At 42.4% G+C, this 22896-nt stretch overlaps 1 protein-coding gene across 2 annotated transcripts in view; it reads right to left on the reverse strand.

Moving 5' to 3' along the window:
* LOC126272321 (uncharacterized) overlaps window positions 1–22896 on the reverse strand; it is a 974015-nt gene that overhangs the window by 75131 nt on the left and 875988 nt on the right. For both annotated transcript variants that reach the window (XM_049975103.1, XM_049975104.1), the window contains exon 13: window positions 5585–5718. In XM_049975103.1, coding sequence (XP_049831060.1) covers window positions 5585–5718 — 134 coding nt within the window. The remainder of the gene's footprint in view (window positions 1–5584; window positions 5719–22896) is intronic.

The following is a 22896-nucleotide window of genomic DNA, read 5'->3' on the forward strand; positions in this document are numbered from 1 at the left end:
CAGCATCTGTTTGGGATGAGGTGATTGGCGAACAATACGAGCATATCCACCCCCATTCAGAAAAATCTTAGATAAAAACCGTGAAATGTAGTAATAACAAATAGCAACCATAGCATTCAGAAGGTAAACCATGCACAAACACGAGCCTCCAACCAGTCCATGGCACCCAAAACCAAGATGTCAAATTAATAGCACCTTAATGTGAAAGCATCAAATTCTCACAGTGATGTGAATAAATATGGAAATTTTCGATGTTGTAGCTATATTCACGGAAGTTTGATTTAATAAACTAGTCGTCCAGACTTTTTATCAAATTTTATGTGGGGTTATAAGAGCAGGAATTTTATAAATAATGTAATCACAGGAAAATCGGAAAACTACAGGTTATACGTTCTCCTATGAAGTCCCATGCCAAGTGGTCTGTATGCTCATTTGAAATATCGCATGTGTCACTGTAGTGTCTTGAAACGCACTTTAGTCATAACAGAACCTTGGCATGAGCATTAGGTAATCAGACCGTCTGCACTGTGGATGTACCCGTCTTCCTGCAGTATGGGTACTTCGGTGCGTCTGGCCGCTTGGTTTGGTGACAGCCATCCCAGTGTCATACCAGAGACTCCCATCGAGTCAGCAAGCCGTACTGCGTAACTTGCTCGCCTGGTTTGCCCCGCCTCTATGGAATCTTGCAGCACCTGAAGGCGTAGTCTTAATTTCACTCAGCTGCACCAAGTACATTATTTTGCGGCACAACACTTTAATCTACTGGCCAGAATCGGGGCACAATCTCGCTACCCACCACTCAGCTGATGCAGTTGACGTTCTTGTTGATTCTTTGGCTACTTCCGACCTCTCGAAACTTATGCAAAAACAGGCAACCCATCCATTGTTGATGACGTGAGAATATGTGAATTTAAAATCCAAGGCCCCAGAGAAAAAATTAAAAACAACTTGCAAAAACAAAATTTGAATCTTTTTTCTGAATGATGGCACGGTACCTTAGCTACAAAGCACTATATTAACCGAACCTTCATTTTATTCGTATGCACATCCTACAAGTATTTTGTGTTTGGAAGGACGTCAATGAATTTTCTCTCGTTTAGCTATTCACCTTGGTACACTCTCAGTGCACAAACTTGCCACATCATTATTTTTGCTGTTGTGTACTTATAGGTTTCCCTGTAGGACAAATGATGTAAACTGAACGGGACTGTTAAGTGTGGATGTGATTACCTTCTTATTTATAGTATTTTGGCATTCTTTCTCAAACACTTTGGTAACTTTAAAGCTGTAAAGAACTCATAAACGTTGTTTGCGATTCTTGTCAAAATTGCTACGAATATCCAAAAAATCTGTTAGATTTATATTTGCCACAAAGATATGGAATGAACTATTTAAAGACTCCATTTAATAATACTCTGCACGATTCGTGTTGTCATTGAGAGCAGTGCAGCGTCGATCACCATGTTTATTTTTTAATGTGACTAAGTAAATTTGTTTCATCAATTACGTAGATGATTCGAAGCTAATACTGCACGTATCGCTGATGCTACCGTTCGTCTTTTCTGATGAGTGAAGTTTTCGCATTGAATATTAATTTTTTTCCTCCTCTGAGTATTCATAGAAGCAGGACGCACTTTTCGACTGCTCCGACGTTCGCACATGTAGGAGTACATACAGGTAAAAGTATATACTACCGTTCTGACTCAAAAGATAGTCATTTATGTAATTTTGGCGTTCTTTCAAGAAGATAATGAAATAAGGTAAAGTTATAGGTCTCGACTATTTATTTGTAGTTAACCTTCGATCATGCAGTTTTTACTAATTCTCTACGTGTTTTAGTTAATATCGGACGGCCGATGTGGCCGAGCGGTTCTAGGTGCTTCAGTCTGGAACCGCGCGACCGCTACTGTCGCAGGTTCGAATCCTGCCTTGAGCATGGATGTGTATGATATCCTTAGGTTAGTTAGGTTTAAGTAGTTCTAAGTTCTAGGGGACTGATGACCTCAGTTGTTAAGTCCCATAGTGCTCAGAGCCATTTGAACCATTTTGAGTTAATATTTAGCACAAGAAAGAAATGTTTAAAGTGGTGCCTCCGTGATATTTTCTTAATAAGTAACTGCGAGGGTGTACTTAGGACGCACGAATGACATTTTGACCTTTCAGAATAACATGCATTGTTGTAGGAATAAACGTGCCTGCAGAACACACACCTGCAAAAAGATGCTAACCTCCGCATTAAGTTTATCAACAATAACCAGCTGAATGAACAGGAAGCTTGAAATTAAACTTTCAGTACTTCAGAGGGCCTCCATTAAAAACAAGTGATCGTAGGACAATGAAACTTTGTGGAATCATTTATAAGGACATGCGGAAGAGAAATAAGAAGTAAGCCGTTGAAACAAACACATTTCGAATTCCACATTTTAAATTTACAGATGAGAGGGTAGCTTTTGTTAACTGCGTACCACGTTTACGTTCCAGGTCACAAACGGTGCAAGATGTGGCGACCACCTGCATCAGTGATAGCCTGGAACCACACTAGAAACACCATTTCACAATTGTTGGCAGCACTTTTCGAACGGTGGACCAGGCAATGTTCAGCTGTCGTGACGCAGCTTGTGCACTGCTTGAAGATCGCAAGTCGCATAGAGCAATCTCAGCCAGGGTGACAGTAACTTCTTTAACAATTTGTGACGCAGCTGACCGCTGGCCTATCCCAAAGCCGTACCCAAATCGCAAGTTAATTCGAACTTCCAAATAATATTCTTCAATATAGTGCGTTAAGGAGGTCTTCTCCGCATTCCTTTAATGCGTAAACAGATTTACGAGTAAAGCCCTGCTCACCTTGTCCAGACCCTTGTTGAAAAAAGGAGGATCAGTTTTAACATCCCATCGACATCAAGGCCATTAGAGACGGAGCAAAAGCTCGAATTGTGTCAAGGATGGGGGAGGAAATCGGGGGTGCACTTTTAAAGGAACCATCCCGGTATTTGCCTGGAGCAATTTAGGAATATCATGGAAAACCTAAGTCTGGATGGCCGGACGCAGGTTTGAACCGTCGCCCTGCCGAATGCGAATCCAGGGTGCTGACCACTGCGCCACTTTCCTCGAGCCAGGCCCAGGTTGAGTGTTTGGAACTACTGTGAACACTGATGCTTGTGGTTCAACCCTGGCTCGCAGTACCAGAACCGGAACCTAACAACAGGTCAAGACACTAACACTACTAACAGCGCAAATCTTGCAGAGTATAGTCGGAACAGGACTCCTTTAAAATTTTGTACTCCTACAGATGCCAGTTCGATTTTACACAGAGTACGCGAAGGAACTTGTCCCCCTTCTTGCAGCGGTGTACCGTAGGTCTCTAGAAGAGCGTAGCATTCCAAAGGATTGGAAAAGAGCACAGGTCATACCCGTTTTCAAGAACGGACGTCGAACAGATGTACAGAACTATAGAATTATATCTCTAACGTCGATCAGTTGTAGAATTTTGGAACATGTATTATGTTCGAGTATAATGAATTTTCTAGAGACTAGAAATCCACTCTGTAGGAATCAGCATGGGTTTCGAAAAAGACGGTCGTGTGAAACCCAGCTCGCGCTATTCGTCCACGAGACTCAGAGGGCCATAGACACGGGTTCACAGGTAGATGCCGTGTTTCTTGACTTCCGCAAGGCGTTCGATACAGTTCCCCACAGTCGTTTAATGAACGAAGTAAGAGCATATGGACTATCAGACCAATTGTGTGATTGGATTGAAGAGTTCCTAGGTAACACAACGGAGCATGTCATTCTCAATGGAGAGAAGCCTTCCGAAGTAAGAATGATTTCAGGTGTGCCGCAGGGGAGTGTCATAGGACCGTTGTTATTCACAATATACATAAATGACCTTGTGGATGACATCGGCACTGAGGCTTTTTGCAGATGATGCTGTGGTGTATCGAGAGGTTGTAACAATGGAAAATTCTACTGAAATGCAGGAGGATCTGCAGCGAATTGGCATATGGTGCAGGGAATGGCAATTCAATCTCAATGTAGAAAAGTGTAATGTGCTGCGAATATATAGAAAGATAGATCCCTTATCATTTAGCTACAAAATAGCAGGTCAGCAACTGGAAGCAGTTAATTCCATAAATTATCTGGGAGTTTGCATTAGGAGTGATTTAAAATGCAATGATCGTATGAAGTTGATCGTCGGTAAAGCAGATTCCAGACTGATATTCATTGGAAGAATCCTAAGGAAATGCAATCCGAAAAGATATCAAAAAATACGGCCGTTGATGTTACATATTTTAACACCCACCAAAACCTACAGGATACTTATCGTTAATCTAGAATCAAGAAATTTGCCAAGAAGCAATGTTTTACCAGGAAAGGAAAAATTTCGAAAATTATTAATTTGTAATTACATCACAGACCAAAAGTCGTCATTTGTTATCCGATAATCTGTCAGCTCCTCTGTGTTTTAAGAGCTCTTTTTCTCAGGAACGGGTAGACGGGAATGTATGTCAAATGCTGAGTTCTACGGTCTCCTGGCGCTGCAGTAAGTGTTAGCTTCTAAATCAATGCAGTCTAATGATACTGCCATTTGATCAAATATTCTAATACTCGCAAACTCACTCACTTCCCGTTGGTGTAGGAAAATGAAATTTGGCAAGAAGAAAGATTTAAATGTACACGTAAACTAAAAAAAAGCCGTAAAATAATTAATTTGTAAAATATTTCTTTTGCCATTTATTATCTGGTTTGAAACTCGAAATTAAAAATATTTACTCTTGATCACAAATTATTTATTACGGTGACCGGTTTCGACCACAACTGTGGTCATCTTCAGACCAATGAGTATGAATCTTCTACGGTGGTAATTCACTAGTATTGAGATTCTTACTCATTGGTCTGAAGATGACCACAGTTGTGGTGGAAACCGGTCAACGTAATAAATAATTTGTGATCAAGACTGTTTTTGATAGTAAATATTTGTAATAACATTGATTACTGAATACTCCCATAATCTATTCAAAGCGAAATTACAACATTCTTGAAAGTCTTGGAATCCATGGGACCAATATCTTACCCATATTAATGTCGAAAGCACGCAAAATCGTCGATATCTTTGGTTCTCGGAATGGGCGAACTGTCTGTGTATATAATTACGTTAGTACGGAGCCCTCAGTTCTAGCACTAACCGCACCCGGGTGGTTTTATTCTTTTACTGGGCATCACAGCGCACGTATTATACCTCTGCAACGTGAAACTGCTCATCGATGCATTCATCGTGGATATGATCTATAGAACGCATAACTAAAGTAAACAGAGCTATATAAACTACAAACACGGCTGGAAAGGATCCTGTGGTGCAGAAACTAAATCTAACAGTTGGCGCCCGAGCCTCTCATGGGGCGCTGTTGTAGGGCTGTCGAGACGGCCACCCCCTCTGTGACTTCTGCGAGTCGTGCTCCCAGCAGCAGGTGGCGGACGCGTGGAGAGGTCACACGTGCGGGTCGTACGCTCTCCAGGCAGTCGAGAAGGGCCGCTGCTCATTAGTGTTGTGCAGCAAGTAGTTGCTGGTGCTGCCGCTGCTACTCACGCTATCTTTGTGATGCGGTCGGTGACGCTGTTCACGGCGTACAGCACGCCGCACACGACGAACATCTCGCCCACCTCGTGGTGGTTCACGCTGATGTTCCACATATACTGCTTCTGCATCGTCGACGTGTCCACCTGCAGCAACGCAATAAAGACAAAACAGGATTATGTACAGCCGCAGCATCGCAGCACAGGGGGCAGCGCTATTAGGCAGTCAAACCCATTTCCTGGCAGATTAAAACTATGTGCTGGACCGAGAGTCGAACTCGGGACCTTTGCCATTCGTGGGCAAGTACTCTACCAACTGAGTTACCCAAGCACGACTCACGACCCGTCGTCACAGCTTCAATTCTGCCAGTACCTAGTCTTCTACCTTCCAAACTTCACAGAAGCGAATCTTGCAGAAATAGCACTCCTGGAAGAAAGGATATTGCAGAGTCATGGCTTAGCCACAGGCAGGGGTATGTTTGCAGAGTGAGATTTTCACACTGTAGCGGAGTGTGCGCTGATATGACACTTCGTGGCAGATCAAAACTGTATGCGGGACCAAGACTGGAACTTGCCTTTCGCGGGCAAGTGCTCTACCAAATATAATGTAACAAGAAGGCCCTCTTACAGAGTGCGAGAATAAGACATTAAAATACAGTAATCAAATCTAATACTTACTATGCAGCCGAAACACTGCCCCTCACCAAACATGGCCCAGCTGAAAGGACGAGATCAAAGAAAGGATGATATTAAAGAAAAACCTTGGCCTCATATTCCACAACAACAAAGATGACCGCAACAAAAATAAAACCTTTAGCAAATTACCGGAAAAGTCTCAGGCACAATGAAATGTTTCTTATGCTCACATCCTCAGAAAAAAATTATGGCTACTTCCACAACAAAGAAATAACCAAATTTATTTAAGGTAACGAGATGGACTTAAGAGAACCCCAAATCACAAAAATATGTCCACAGATAAAACTAAAAAAACAGTAGGCAAAGGAAAGAAAGAGAGATTCCAAGTCAAAATGAAAGCCAAACGAAGGCTCGATATTGCTGAAGTAAAGAGGAAAGCAAGATAGAGAGTGGAACAATAATGGGCTAATAGAAAAGCACGGGATAATGAAAACGGATTTAATGAATCCCAGCATTTGGTGAAACGAAAATATGATAATTAATTTATTGGCGATGGTCTCGCAGCAGAAAATTTGGTCCCGACGCTGTTTTTCATTTCTTCTTTTTCCACAAGATTTTAAAAACATTAAGGGTTGAAACTAAAATGCAAATTGTGTTAATGTGGAATTATTTAGCGTGCTAAAAGTATAGCTGTAGATTATCCTGATGTCAGAACGAAATGGCGTTAACACTTCCACAAGGATTATAGACGCCTGTGTCAGCTTGCAGGAGGTGCTCGCGCCCTGTGCATTTGATGGTAACGGCTTTCACACTGGTTGTGGCGTATAAGGGACAGGCCGTCTCGTCCCGTCTGCCAACACGCAATACGGAAGTTTTCATTTACAAGAGAAACAAAGGAGTCTATTACCGCTTCTGACGGTGAAAGCAACGTGGAACTGGGATTACGAGAAACGCGTAATCTAGATTAACGCAACATGCAATAGAGGAACTAGGCTGCCTTAAATGTAAACAAATAAATACATTGGAGAAAACACACACGGACACATGTTTTACAGAGTACACAGAAAAACCATTGCTTTTGAACAGGACTAACCTATTCAGCTCCCAAAGGGTACTGGAGGTGCAGGGCATACAAAAAGCAAACGAATAGCGAGATAGGCTGACCACATGTGGAAAAGCAGTTCACATGTTGGTGCGGCTCTTAATGAAGTTCTCGTGGCCGGGTGACGGAGACGTGAACTGAAGGACTAAGCTGCCGCTGCTTGACAACAACACGTTGGTGGGGTTACAGTTTTGCCTTTAGTATTTTTCAGTACCTCCTGGTTCTATCTATTAACTCAAGTGAGGGTATCCTGAAAAAACCAGCCCTGACTATCAGCTTACACAAGTCAAGGGCGAACACCATCCATAGCCAGTAAGACGCTCCCACATGGTGCAAAAAGCTGTGGACGCGCCCTGGGTGCTTAGTCCGGCAAACTCGACATTGATGTAACTTCCTAAATTGGCGTTCATTTCCTCTGCCAAAGACATGCAAATTAGCAGGCCCGTACTTCTTTGCAAAATTACTGTTATCTGTTGTAGTCAATGTCAAAATTAGGGGGATGAAAATAGAACCAGGCGAAAATTTAGTGATGTAATTTACAATAAGCATCTCTAGTTGTATGATATAGTTGGTAATCCGAATAATAAGAATTTTTCGTAAATATCTTTACCTTAAAGTATTCGTCATGCACTACTCTTTCCTTCATCTGTATGAAAATTTACTACTAACTTCAGTATTTTAGCTCTTGCATATTAAAGACAGATGAGTACCTGCAACCCTCACATCACGTATCTTAAACGTAGTGCTACAAGATGACACTACCAGGTGTACCGGGGTGAAATGAGCGTTAAGATACAAATGTGTCGACAGGGAACATTTGTTGTCAACGAGCCTTAATTTTTTGTTTGTTTGGTTGGTATGACATCTGTCAAAGATATTTAGTATGCATCAAGTCATGGAACAAACAACATCATATGTTTTCATCGTGTTAACAATGTCGAATTTTGCACCAGAAAGTGATGATTTGCGGAAAGCATTAATTTTTACCTTTTCATTTCAAAAAGTACTGCAGAGTCGCATAGAAAGCTTATCGAGGCATTTGGTGATCATGCTCTATCAGAAGCAACACGCAAAAGATGGTTTCAACAGTTCAGAAATAATGATTTTGATGTAAGAAATGAAGAACGTGGAAGACCACCAAAAAAGTTCGAAGATGCCGAATTGCAAGCAATATTGGATGATCATGATACTTTGAGTCAGAAGCTTACGGCAGCAATGCTAAATGTTGCACAACAAACAATTTCTGACCGTTTGGGAAAGAACCAAAAGTGTGGAAAATGGGTGCCAAATGAATTGGATGAAAGACAGATGGAAAACCGAAAAACCATTTGTCAAATTTTGCTTCAAAGACATGAAAGAATATCAATTTTGCATTGAATTATTATTCGCGATGAAAAATGGATTTATTTTAAGAGATGTAAACGGGAAAAATCGTGGGTTAATCCGGGACAACCATCAACATCGACTGCAAAACCAGATCGATTCGGCAAGAAGACAATGCTCTGTGTTTGGTGGGATCAGAAACGTGTGGTGTATCATGAGCTTCTAAAACCCTGTGAAACTGTGAATAATAATCGCTACAGACAACAAATGATGAATTTGAACTATGTATTGATCGAAAAAAGATCAGAATGGGCCAGAAGACATGGCAAAGTAATTTTTTTGCACTACAATGCACCTGCACACAAAGTGTTCAGGATACAATCAAAACACTTGGCTGGGAGCTGCTACCCCACCTGCCGTATTCACCAGACTTGGCCTCCTCCGACTACTATTTGTTGTCATTAATGGGACACGCACTGGCTGAGGAACACTTCCATTCCTACGAAGAAGTCGAAAATTGGGTGTCTTCAAACGACGAACATTTCTATTGGCGTGGTGTCCACAATTTGCCGGGAAGGTGGTCAAAATGTATAGAATGCAATGGTCAGTCCTTTGAATAAAATGCTTTTCCTTTAAATTCGAAATTAGTATTTCATTTTCACAAAAAACGCTCATTTCATACCGGTACACCTTGTAAAACGGAGAAACTTACTGTGGGCGTAGTGGCGAATTTCTTGGTGCTGAGGTGTTGCTGCTGGTGTTGCTGATGCTGATGCGACCATCATGGGAAGAATAATGGCGGTTTTCTGTGTTGAAGGGTTTATGGTTGGAAGGAATACTGTCTCGAGGCGGGAGGTCAAATTGTGAGATGACATGGAAGCTGATTTAAGGGCGTGAAGTGGAGGAAGGAGTTTGGTGTGGAATATTATGATGGTTCGGGAAACTTTTTGTAATGCGTGCACTGGACAGAATAAAAGAAAGAAGAGACAAGGGTATCTAGCCATGAACGTGGAATTTGGGTGGAAATGAGAGGGGGGGGGGGATGCTGATGAAACGTCTTGAATGATATGGCAACGGTCAGAGTGGTATCGTGGGATCGGGACGTAAGGAATTGTTCATGTGGAATAGCATAATGATACGATCAAGGGGAGCTTCAGTGATATTTGATTGCATTATAGTTATACGAGTAGGTGAGGTGGCGTACTTTACTGGAAGTACGTAGGGTGGGTTGGAAATTTGTGTACCTAGTGATTATCTCTGAAATTAAGACAAGCCGGTAAAAGTTTGTAGTTTCAAGTAAGATGGTCGTTGTAGGTAAGGTATTAACGGGAGCACTATTCATGTTAAAGCTGCTGCTGATGAGTTTTCTCGTTTTGAGAAAACTGAAGGGTGATCTGTGCAATTGTTTAAAATACCATTGAACAGTCAAGATCACGTATTTAACATTTTTATGCAGCGACAGAAACTGATACTGTTTATATGAGAATATACAGCCTACAGTTGCAGGTTAACTTCATCGTTTGCCTAGGTTTCTGCGTTAGTAATAACGTCTTCTTCAGAACATAAAATATTACTTAAATGTTTGCCTAAAACAGGCCATGTCCTAAGTCAACTTTATAAAACTTGATGCATAGCCATAAGGTTTTGTCACTTCATTAAACAAGCAGTAGCAGATTCACTTTAAGCCCGTCGTATGGACCTCGCAGTGTGACTAGAGCCTAGAAGGGCAGTTCCGTGAGCCCAGTTGCATGAGCCTCACGGAAATCTTGATGAAGGTGTCGAGTTACGGAGTCGGAATATCCTGCTGCGAAGACGCGGACCACGGCAGAACGCCCGACCTCAGTGAAGTGATAGGAAAGGTGATGATTTTACGCAGCACGGGGTACGGAGAGTGAGGTTCTGCTCGCCATTTCTTGCGGTAGAGCACGTTAGTGCGCTCCCTGGTGTGGAAGAGGGCAGAACGCGAGACACTGCAGTGGACGGGCTGTACCGGCTCTTTACCGTGCTGCGGTGCCCCACGAGGAACAGTGGTAGCCGAGCAGCGTCGTCCGGAAGCATGTTACGCCGCTTGCATTGAAGATTTTTGCCAGGAAAGGTTTAAATTATTCATCAGGTTGTTGGAGCGTATTCACTTTAGCTTTAGGGCCGTCTCATTTTGACTGTAATGTCCCTGGTCGTGTTTTGGCGATATTAGGACTACTCCTGCTAAACAAATTTAAACCGTGTAGAAAAATATCTGCTAACAGTCACAATAAAAGGTTTTTTATTTGTCACACGACCAGTTTCGGGCTTGCGTCCATCCTCAGGTGTTTATACATTCACGTACATGTTTATGCTGCTGGAGATCACTTTATAAATACAAAAAAAATTAATTTGCAATATCTTTTAGTAATTCATATATATATATATATATATATATATATATATATATATATATATATATATATATATATATAACATCATTGTACTTCCTAGATTAAAGTTTTCCGACAAAAATGTGGATCAAAAAATTTCATAATGTGTATAAAAAAACCTCGCAGTCTATAATAGCTTTTTAAGTTTCGATATGTGCAACACCCTTGCACTTCCTGTAACTACGTACTTTGACCTTAACCTACATGTTTCTGTATAATTAACATCTTTACATCTGCTACGTCTAAGTACTTTGTCCACAGCCCACATGTTAGTATGTAAACATAGTGTATTTCACGAGTGTACATCATAATAGTGAAATATCCAGCTAAACTTGGTAAAACTGAAATATGGACGTGTAAATGATAATATGTGTGTAACTAAGTGGCAAAACTGTAACCGCAGCGTAACTATAATAACGGTGCTTCATCTTTATGTAAATACAGATATACACTCCTGGAAATGGAAAAAAGAACACATTGACACCGGTGTGTCAGACCCACCATACTTGCTCCGGACACTGAGACAGGGCTGTACAAGCAATGATCACACGCACGGCACAGCGGACACACCAGGAACCGCGGTGTTGGCCGTCGAATGGCGCTAGCTGCGCAGCATTTGTGCACCGCCGCCGTCAGTGTCAGCCAGTTTGCCGTGGCATACGGAGCTCCATCGCAGTCTTTAACACTGGTAGCATGTCGCGACAGCGTGGACGTGAACCGTATGTGCAGTTGACGGACTTTGAGCGAGGGCGTATAGTGGGCATGCGGCAGGCCGGGTGGACGTACCGCCGAATTGCTCAACACGTGGGGCGTGAGGTCTCCACAGTACATCGATGTTGTCGCCAGTGGTCGGCGGAAGGTGCACGTGCCCGTCGACCTGGGACCGGACCGCAGCGACGCACGGATGCACGCCAAGACCGTAGGATCCTACGCAGTGCCGTAGGGGACCGCACCGCCACTTCCCAGCAAATTAGGGACACTGTTGCTCCTGGGGTATCGGCGAGGACCATTCGCAACCGTCTCCATGAAGCTGGGCTACGGTCCCGCACACCGTTAGGCCGTCTTCCGCTCACGCCCCAACATCGTGCAGCCCGCCTCCAGTGGTGTCGCGACAGGCGTGAATGGAGGGACGAATGGAGACGTGTCGTCTTCAGCGATGAGAGTCGCTTCTGCCTTGGTGCCAATGATGGTCGTATGCGTGTTTGGCGTCGTGCAGGTGAGCGCCACAATCAGGACTGCATACGACCGAGGCACACAGGGCCAACACCCGGCATCATGGTGTGGGGAGCGATCTCCTACACTGGCCGTACACCTCTGGTGATCGTCGAGGGGACACTGAATAGTGCACGGTACATCCAAACTGTCATCGAACCCATCGTTATACCATTCCTAGACCGGCAAGGGAACTTGCTGTTCCAACAGGACAATGCTCGTCCGCATGTATCCCGTGCCACCCAACGTGCTCTAGAAGGTGTAAGTCGACTACCCTGGCCAGCAAGATCTCCGGATCTGTCCCCCATTGAGCATGTTTGGGACTGGATGAAGCGTCGTCTCACGCGGTCTGCACGTCCAGCACGAACGCTGGTCCAACTGAGGCACCAGGTGGAAATGGCATGGCAAGCCGTTCCACAGGACTACATCCAGCATCTCTACGATCGTCTCCATGGGAGAATAGCAGCCTGCATTGCTGCGAAAGGTGGATATACACTGTACTAGTGCCGACATTGTGCATGCTCTGTTGCCTGTGTCTATGTGCCTGTGGTTATGTCAGTGTGATCATGTGATGTATCTGACCCCAGGAATGTGTCAATAAAGTTTCCCCTTCCTGGGACAATGAATTCACGGTGTTCTTATTTCAATTTCCAGGAGGGTATTTTCGTCAAATGATGCCTTGTCACTTACAATTTTCCCACTTGTATCTGTTTAGTCACCAGCAAATAATTTTTTGTATTTATACAGTGATCTCCAGCAGTATAAACATGTACATGAATGTATAAACACCTGAGGATGGGTGCAAGCCCGAAACCGGTCGTATGACAAATAAATAACCTTTTATTGTGGCTGGTAGCGGATAGTTTTATACACCCTATAAAGGAACAGTCACTGAGTTCTACAGCATCCACTATGGATAAAATTCATTTAATTTTAAGAGGCTTTCCTTGTGGTGAAACCAGTTTGTACTGTGGTTAGTTTCCTGAATTGTATTAACGTAAAGTACGAGTCAACTAGGCACTGATATTACATAAACTGACTACGTGCGTGCCTTCAAACTATTAAGTTCAAATTATTTCCAAGCACTGCTTAACCAGTAATTATTCTTGCAGGCATTTCATGTTTTAACGTCCGTTGTGTAGTTATATTTCGCTTGTATTGAAGAGTATGGCAAGTGTGTAACTTTTCATTCTGTATATTCTAGTTAAGTGGCTCACTGCCGCCAGTGGTATTCGTAACCCGTAAGGCACACACACCACTTGTACGGAGTCGATCTTAATTTGTGTGTTGATATAGTGCTCCTTGCTGCAGGGTAGATGGTAATGAATTGTTATTGCTTTTGAAACATGTCTGTCTGGCAGACTTGCTAGTAGCCGAATACTTAAAGATGTAATTGAAGTGTGGTTTTTTATTTGTTTTAAAAATGCTCTGACAATTGTAACTGCTTCGTGCAATCTGTAGCCTTAATGTTGAAGATTTTTTTTATATAATTTATTCACTTAATTTCAATTTACGGTTGTTTAACAGTGCTTGGATTAAACTGTATGAAATTAAATGGAATACGTTTTTTTCAAAGACTGTGTCTAAATTCCTTTGTGAAGACCTCTGCCAAATAAAAGCAGTTATTATATTGAAAGCCTCTACTGGAGCCCAATAGCTACTGCTTCCCTTCCCCACATAATTGCTGTCATAGTTAATGTTCTTCATCATATTAATGGTAGCAAGAGCGTGGTTGCATGAATGCAAATCCAAGGGAAATTTGGCAAACTAAGGAATTTAAACAGTTAAGTTTTAATGCTTGGTACTGTTCTTTATGTTATGTTGTAAGTTATTCTACAGTCAAGCATGGCCACCCGAGAAGCGATTGCCATCTCTCATTTATAAAGCGAATATCTCAACTCGAACTACGCATAATGGCGCAAGTAGCTGAGGTAAGCTTCACGCAACTAGCGCAGAGGTTGCGGGCGCTTTGCTGTCCATTACAGCTGAGTACGTAGGTTGTAGCGAGGTACATGCGGCTGATATACTGTGCTCCGAATACCTCTCCACTGTGTAAGTCAATATTAAGTTTTTGCAGGTCAGGTGCCTTCTCTTAAGCAAATATTGCGTATTCAAGCTCAGTTAAGCCACTTGGCTAATAGTGTGCAAGATTTGTTTCAAATCAATACGGACAGGGAACAAATTCCAATTCTAGAAACACTGCGTGGAAGACTGATGAAACTTCTGATAATGACCAGTTGGTTGTATTTGCAGAAAGGATCGGAAGGCGGTGTTATGTAGGACTGTGGCGAAAGGTGGTAACTTGGGGCTGTGGCGTTGCTTCAATAAGTTTCCCAATCCGATTTCTAGGGTATTTTAGGGAGTAGGAGTTTGGCCAACTGAGTCGAATAAGGAGATGGTAATAGTGGCAACTGGACGTCCTTCAGTTTTCGAACCTTCAGGTGTTTCAGGTGATTTATACTCTCGCTAGCGGTAGACTGAGTGGAGCAAATGATCCGCGACCAGGCCTCCCTTGAGGGACTGCGTAGCGTAATTTTTCATCGAAACCTTTACAGCAGGTGTAATAATGAGATCATAAATTCGTATTATTTTAGAGTTCATGGAGTAATCGAAAGTTTAGCCCATCGCGAGGATGGTATCCAAGGAGTAAGGCTTGCGCTTTGTTTGGGAACTACAGAAAGTGACAATGTTAATAATATTTTAAACGCATACGTCCGGAAGACGACTCGAGGGTGATTTTCATGGTAACGCCTTATAATTTTGTGGAACGTGATCAGTTAGTAGCCGCTATGTGAAGTTTTCGCTTTAATGATGGAAAAAGGACGAAAGCGGAGTACGACTTTGTAGTGGCAAGTCCAGTGACTCTGTGGACGGAACTGAAAAGGTAAGTTTCTTTTCAATGGGGAATTGTTTTCGATGTAATCAGCACATGGCTCGCAACTGTAAATTTCGGTAAAGTGATCTTAAGAACAACTGACGGTACCGGCGAAGCGGTCGGCCGTCGAAGGGTTGTAATAAGATCATGGGTTTGAACCACGGCCAACCATTCATTTGCACCGCTGTCAGTCGCGAATCCACGAATCGGTGTGCAGTTTATTGGATTCTGGGAATATTTATTCCTTAATGGATTATCATTGGTGCTAGAGGCATGGGTCTATTTGTAACGTTCCTCTCTAGCAAACCTTTAATAAGAAATGTCGTACAGTGAGCAGGGAAAGCTTACTGTTGCTAAGCAGGGAGCGGTTTCAAGTAAAAATTCATGATTTTTACTGCTCGTTAGAGTCCATGGTATCCAGCTGCGTTTCTGATGTGGGACGTGGTGCCACAGACGGTTGCTGATAATTAGGTGGACTGATAGGGTATAATGCTATTCTTCGCTTAATTAGCGAGATAACGAACATGTTCTCAGAAATAAAGAAACAGCTTCCACTGGACTAAATGGACCTGTAGAGGGTAAAAACTGCATGGGATACATCTAACAAATAAGTGGAAACACATGGTATACGTGCTACTATGAGGTAAAGAGGGTCATGTAGGAGAGGAATTCGTGGCGGGCCACATCAAACCAGTCAGAAGACTGATGACTCAAAAAACAATAAAGACACCACCTCAAATGATATGTACAAAATAATACTTACTACTGGCCGGGGTTTCCAAGCGTCAGCTGCGGTGGTGATTTACATATATTTTTAATCAATACAACGCAACGTAAGACCTCTCCCCGTTCTCGTAGATTAGATCATCACAAGATAAAATGAACCACCCATTTATCAACTACTGGATATGAAGCGATCCCTCGTAAACCTTCTCTAAGTTTGGTTGAATTTTCCTTAGTCTTTAAGTAACAAAATAAAGAATTTTTTGATAGCGTGTTGATCTAAACGTACTGTAAAAGCTGTCTGCTTACACATGATCAGAAAACAATGCTCCTAGTCTCTTGAAGTTGGCCCTGGAAGTTTCTGACTACTCGGATTCTGAGTTTAATTAAATAAAGGCATCAGTGAGCGTTGTGAGAACAGAGAAATACGATTAATTTGTAATAGGGCTGATACACGAATCCAGACAGCAAGATGTCGGCTTTTTTTACAATAAAACAAATTAATTGTTTGGTTTTGGTTAAGCGTGACAAAAGACGCCTGTCGCTTGAGCATACTTCCATAATTTGAGCTGTTGGCAGAGATGTTGCGAAGTCTAGCCTTGCTCACAGAGATTCAATAAAGTTCGCAATTCGCAGCATTGTCCACAGAACTTCTCGCGGGTCCGTGATTCTGAATCGAGTGGAAAGATTGTATCAGAGACTTGAAAGGTCCCGTGACAAGCCAAATCGCAACATTTGGACTTGGACCATAAGGCTGAGATTTGCCTAAGTGGGTCGGGTGTGCACTACACGTCAGAGGCTGCTCAAGGCATGTGGCTGACTGCTTGTGGGACATACACAAGGATATATAAAAAATGGCTCTGAGCGCTATGGGAGTTAACATCTGAGGTCATCGGTGCCCTAGAACTTAGAACTAATTAAATCTAACTAAACTAAGGACACGAAACACACACCCATGTCTGAGGCAGGATTCGAACCTGCGACCATAGCTGTCGCGCTGTTTCAGACTGTAGCGCCTAGAATCGCTCGGCCACTCCGGCCGGCACAGTATGGGATAATCCATTGACATAGTTGTAGTTGTAGGTGAGCAGAAAGTGCCAATATAAGATCAGGCCCACCACTGCCAAAAGAGGATTTGACTTCCTAGGCACATTTACTATGGGATCCTTGTCACTAGCACACGTGGGCTAGTTTTCATCAGGAGTCTATACTTGACACCTTGTTGTTTCCAGTATTGTTTTCCTTAAAATAATGTTAATTTCAAATTTTTCAGTAGTGATAGTAATTGAGTTTAGAAGGGCCTTACAGTTTTCTATCTTATCCGCAAGTAAGCTAAGGAATGAGAAACAATAAATGATATGTCACTTTAACTTCACTCACGGAAAGAAATGAGCTGAATACACAATTCACATAAGGCACAGCAAGTAAAAGTATGGTAATGATATGAGATAACAGAAGAAATTTAGATCTTGATGACTTTTTCAGAAAAAAGGTGCCATGGCAATCAGGGGGAGGATAACGAAATATATAAGATATGCTGATACAATGGTAATGCTAGGCAAAAATTAAACTGACATTGACAATATGTTAATTCACCAGCTGTAAGGAATATTGGATGACTATAAACGTAAAACAGACGACAAGAATGTTTTCTGCAAGGCATGCAAGGAACGTGAAAGTGAAAATTTGTAATGAAATAGTGGAAAATAAACAGAACCATGACGTGTAATAAAGAAATAAAAAGAAGGACAGCTGTTCCAAAAGAAATTTCTTTGAATAAACAATAAAGTAAATCATTAGCGAAGTGTTTTGTTTAGTGTCCTGTTATGGTTGCGAAACATGGACACTACGGTGGAGAAAGAAGAAAACCCTTAAGAGTCATTTGAAACGTGGATTTGCAAGAGAATGGAAGGTGTGAAACGGAAGGATAAAATGCTGTATAAGGTAGTGTTACACAGGGTGGATGAGAAAAAACAAATACTGGAAACAATTAAGAGGGGGAAACTAAATTGGATAGGACAGTGGACGAGAGGAGACTCTGCCATATGATAATGAAAACATTTCATTGACCTTTTACCTATATGTAGGTGCTTATATATCCACCTCTGGGTGGCGCTTGGTTGGTGCTTATATACCCGCCTTCATATACGCTGTAGAGACGAAGTCAAACGGCAACTTTTTGATCGCTTCTTGCAGAATGTAATTAGGAATTATGACGGAGAAAGGGTTAGAGAAAGAAGATACCAGTTAATTCACGATTTCAAGATAAAAGTACCATACGTAGCTAAGAGAAGGATGGTGGAAAAGTGGCATTGTTGGAGAACGCTGAACTTGCAGTAATGGACCTATAATATGGGCATAGCACATCACTTCACACTAATGGTACAATCTAGTTTTTGACTATATAGCACGACTTTTTATAAAAAAAATACATTGCTGTCCAAAACGTAATGACGAAATAGCAAAAGTACCATAATAAGTTAACTACCCGGTGGAAATTAATGGAAATGCTGAAATATGCTGTCATAGGTCTCCCAGCCGTGGACAGAAAGCTCGGCGTCACGGAACGCAACGTACTGAGCGTCGGGCAAACAGACCACTCCGGTGCAGTCACCATGCCACTGTGTACTACAGCAGCAAACGTCCGCTACATTGTACAACGGGTATGAAGGTCCTCATGTCAAACAGATAGTGCAATTGCTACCACATTTAGCCAGACTGCTACGCTTGTGAGCGTAGGAAATGGACCAATGAACACTGACGTCGCGTGCTTCGATAGGAGCGAATTCAATCTGCGTAATGAGTCTGGACGTGCCCTCATTTGAAGAGAGGTGGGAACACGCAGTGCCTCCAGGAACATAGTCGGACACGATCGTTTTGGCGGTCCTAGCGTTATCGTGTGTGGAGGCATAGTGTAGCATGGTTTTCTTGTCCGAATCATCAGTCTCCCGATTGGTTTAATGTGACCCTGTCAGAGTAGCAGTTGCAACCCACTGCCTCAGCTGTTTGCTGAATGAATCCCACTCTCTGTCACCGTCTACAGTTTTTAATCTCTGCAGCTCCCTCCAGTACCACGGAAAGTATTCTTTGATGTCTTAACATCGATCTTACCATTCTGTCCCATCTCCTTGTCCGAATATTCCATACATTCCTTACCTCGCTGATTCTGCAAAGAACCTTACTATTTCGTAAATCTTCTGTAGCAGCGCATCGCAAAGAAAAGATTTTTTTCAGTTTAGATTTTCCCACTTCCCACAGTCTATGTTTTATTCCCCCCCCCCCCTCCCCCCTCCTCACCAAGAAGCATGGATCTCGTCTCAGGTGGAGAGGCTTGCGTGTCTCTGCGACATAGACAGCAGTACCGTAGGTGCAACCACAACGGAGGGGTATCTGTTGAGAGGCCAGACAAACGTGTGGCTCCTGAAGAGGGGCAGCAGCCTTTTCAGTAGTTGCAGGGGCAACAGTGTGTATCGTTGACTGATCTGGCCTTGTAACACTAACCAAAACGGTCTTGCTGTGCTGGTACTGCGAACGTCTGAAAGCAAGGGGAAACTATAGCCCTAATTTTTACCGAGGGCATGCAGCTTAACTGTATTATTAAATGATGATGGCGTCCTCTTGGGTAAAATATTCCAAGGGTAAAATAGTCCCCCATTTGGATCTCCGGGCGGGGACTACTCAAGAGGACGTCGTTATCAGGAGAAAGAAAACTGGTATTCCACGGATAGGAGCGTGGAATGTCAGATCCCTTAATCGGGCAGGTAGGTTAGAAAATTTAAAAAGGGAAATGGATAGGTTAAAGTTAGATATTGTGGGAATTAGTGAAGTTCGGTGGCAGGAGGAACAAGACTTTTGGTCAGGTGAATACAGGTTTATAAATACAAAATGAAATAGGGGTAATGCAGGAGTGGGTTTAATAATGAATGAAAAAATAGGTGTGCGAGTAAGCTATTACAAACAGTATAGTGAACGCATTATTGTGGCCACGATGGACACGAAGCCCTGGCCTACTACAGTAGTACAAGTTTATATGCCGACTAGCTCTGCAGATGACGAAGAAATTGATGAAATCTATAATGAGATAAAAGAAATTATTCAGATAGTGAAGGGAAACGAAAATTTAATAGTCTTGAGTGGCTGGAATTCGATAGTAGGAAAAGGGAGAGAATGAAATGTAGTAGGTGAATACGGATTGGGGGTAAGAAATGAAAGAGGAAGCCGCCTGGTAGAATTTTGCACAGAGCATAACTTAACCATAGCTAACACTTGGTTCAAGAATCATATAGGTAGGTTGTATACATGGAAGAAGCCTGGAGACACTAGAAGCTATCAGATAGATTATATAATGGTAAGACAGAGATTTAGGAACCAGGTTTTAAATTGTAAGACATTTCCATGACCACAATCTACTGGTTATGAACTGTAGATTAAAACTGAAGAAATTGCAAAAAGGTGGGAGTTTAAGGAGATGTGACCTGGATAAACTGACTAAGCCAGAGGTTGTACAGAGTTTCAGGGAGAGCATAAGGGAAAGATTGACAGGAATGGGGGGAAAGAAATGCAGTAGAAGTAGAATGGGTAGCTTCTGGGCTGAAGTAGTGAAGGCAGCACAGGATCAAGTAGGTAAAAAGACGAGGACTAGTAGAAATCCTTGGGTAACAGAAGAGAGATTGAATTTAATTGATGAAAGGAGAAAATCTAAAAGACAGTTAATGAAGCAGGCAAAAAAGAACACAAATGTCTCAAAAATTAAATCGACAGAAAGTGCAAAATATCTAAGCAGGGTGACTAGAGGACAAATCTAAGGATGTAGAGGCTTATCTCACTAGGGGTAAAATAGATACTGCCTACAGGAAAATTAAAAAGACCTTTGGAGAAAAGAGAACCACTTGTATGCATATCAAGAGCTCAGATAGAAACCCAGTTCTAAGCAAAGATGGGAAATCAGAAAGGTGGAAGGAGTATATAGAGGGTCCAGACAAGGGCGATGTGCTTGAGGACAATATTATGGAAATGGAAGAGGATGTAAATGAATATGAAATGGGAGATATGATACTGCGCGAAGAGTTTGACAGAGCACTGAAAGACCTGAGTCGAAACAAGGCCCCCGGAGCCATTGGAACTACTGACGGCCTTGGCAGAGCCAGTCCTGACAAAACTCTACCATCTGGTGAGCAAGATGTATGAGACTTGCGAAATACCCTCGGACTTCAAGAAGAATATAATAATTCCAATACCAAAGAAAGCAGGTGTTGACAGATGTGAAAATTATAGAACTATCAGTTTAATAAGCCACAGCTGCAAAATACTAACACGAATTCTTTACAGACGAATGGAAAAACTAGTAGAAGCCGACCTCGGGGAAGATCAGTTTGGATTCCGTAGAAATACTGGAACACGTGAGGCAATACTGACCTTACGACTTATCTTAGAAGAAAGATTAAGGAAAGGCAAACCTACGTTTCTAGCATTTGTGGACTTAGAGAAAGCTTTTGACAATGTTGACTGGAATACACTCATTCAAATTCTGAAGGTGGCAGGGGTAAAATACAGGGATGGAAAGGCTATTTACAATTTGTATAGAAACCAGATGGCAGTTATTAGAGTTGAGGGACATGAAAGGGAAGCAGTGGTTGGGAAGGGAGGGAGACAGGGTTGTAGCCTATCCCCGATGTTATTCAATCTATATATTGGGCAAGCAGTAAAGGAAACGAAAGAAAAATTCTGAGTAGGTATTAAAATCCATGGAGAAGAAATAAAAACTTTGAGGTTCGCCGATGACATTGTAATTCTGTCAGAGACAGCAAAGGACTTGGAAGAGCAGTTGAACGGAATGGATTGTGTCTTGAAAGGAGGATATAAGATGAGCATCAACAAAAGCAAAATGAGGATAATGGAATGTAGTCGCATTAAGTTGGGCGATGCTGAGGGTATTAGATTAGGAAATGAGACACTTAAAGTAGTAAAGGAGTTTTGCTATTTGGTAGCACAGTAACTATTGATGGTCGAAGTAGAGATGATACAAAACGTAGACTGCCAATGGCAAGAAAAGCGTTTCTGAAGAAGAAAAATTTGTTAACATCGAGTATAGATTTAAGTGTCAGGAAGTTGTTTCTGGAAGTATTTGTATGGTGTGTAGCAATGTATGGATGTGTAACATGGACGATAAATAGTTTGGACAAGAAGAGAATAGAAGCTTTCGAAATGTGATGCTACAGAAGAATGCTGAAGATTGGATGGGTAGATCACATAGCTAATGAGGAGGTATTGAATATGATGGGTAGGAGTTTGTGGCACAACTTGACTAGAAGAAGAGATCACCAAATTAGTATTGGATGGCAGCGTGGAGGTAAAAATCGTAGAGGGAGACCAAGAGATGAATAGACTATGCAGATTCAGAAGGATGTAGGTTGCGGTAGGTACTTGGAGGTGAAGAAGCTTGCACAGGATAGAGTAGCATGGAGAGCTGCATCAAACCAGTCTCGGTACTGAAGGCCACAACAGTAACAACAACAATGGGCGACCGAGCCGGAGAACGCAATTGCAGGAGCTCTTGAAATGGGAGCGTACTTGGGGAATGGACTGGCCTGCTTGTTCCCTCGCTTTCAGTAGCTTCGAGATTTTGTGGAATGCGTTGGGGAGAGGTATTGCATCGTGTCCACATGCACCAACGGCCATTGTCAACCACGCTGGTGGAGAAATGAAATGCTCTACCACAAGAATTTACCAACCTTGTTGCTATCCGTGGTTATCAAATATTCTGTTAAGAACCACGTCCCCCTCCTTGTAATTTCCAGGTGACCATCATAAATTGCGGTGGATTACGTATTTGTTGTTTTTGTATTACAAGATCGTTTCCGTTCCTCTCATTGCGTATTTCTTTCAGTTACCATATGCACTATGTGAACCATGTGAGATCGAGTGACTGGTTTGTCTTCATAGAATGTCTTTGATGGTATGGATGAGGCTTGCGAGGCCAGCGGTAGAGCGCGCTCGCTGAGCGGATGGTCAGTGGCTCTGCGCGAGCAGTAAGAGAGTCT

This window comes from Schistocerca gregaria, chromosome 5, assembly GCF_023897955.1.
Source record: "Schistocerca gregaria isolate iqSchGreg1 chromosome 5, iqSchGreg1.2, whole genome shotgun sequence".
Taxonomy (NCBI): domain Eukaryota; kingdom Metazoa; phylum Arthropoda; class Insecta; order Orthoptera; family Acrididae; genus Schistocerca; species Schistocerca gregaria.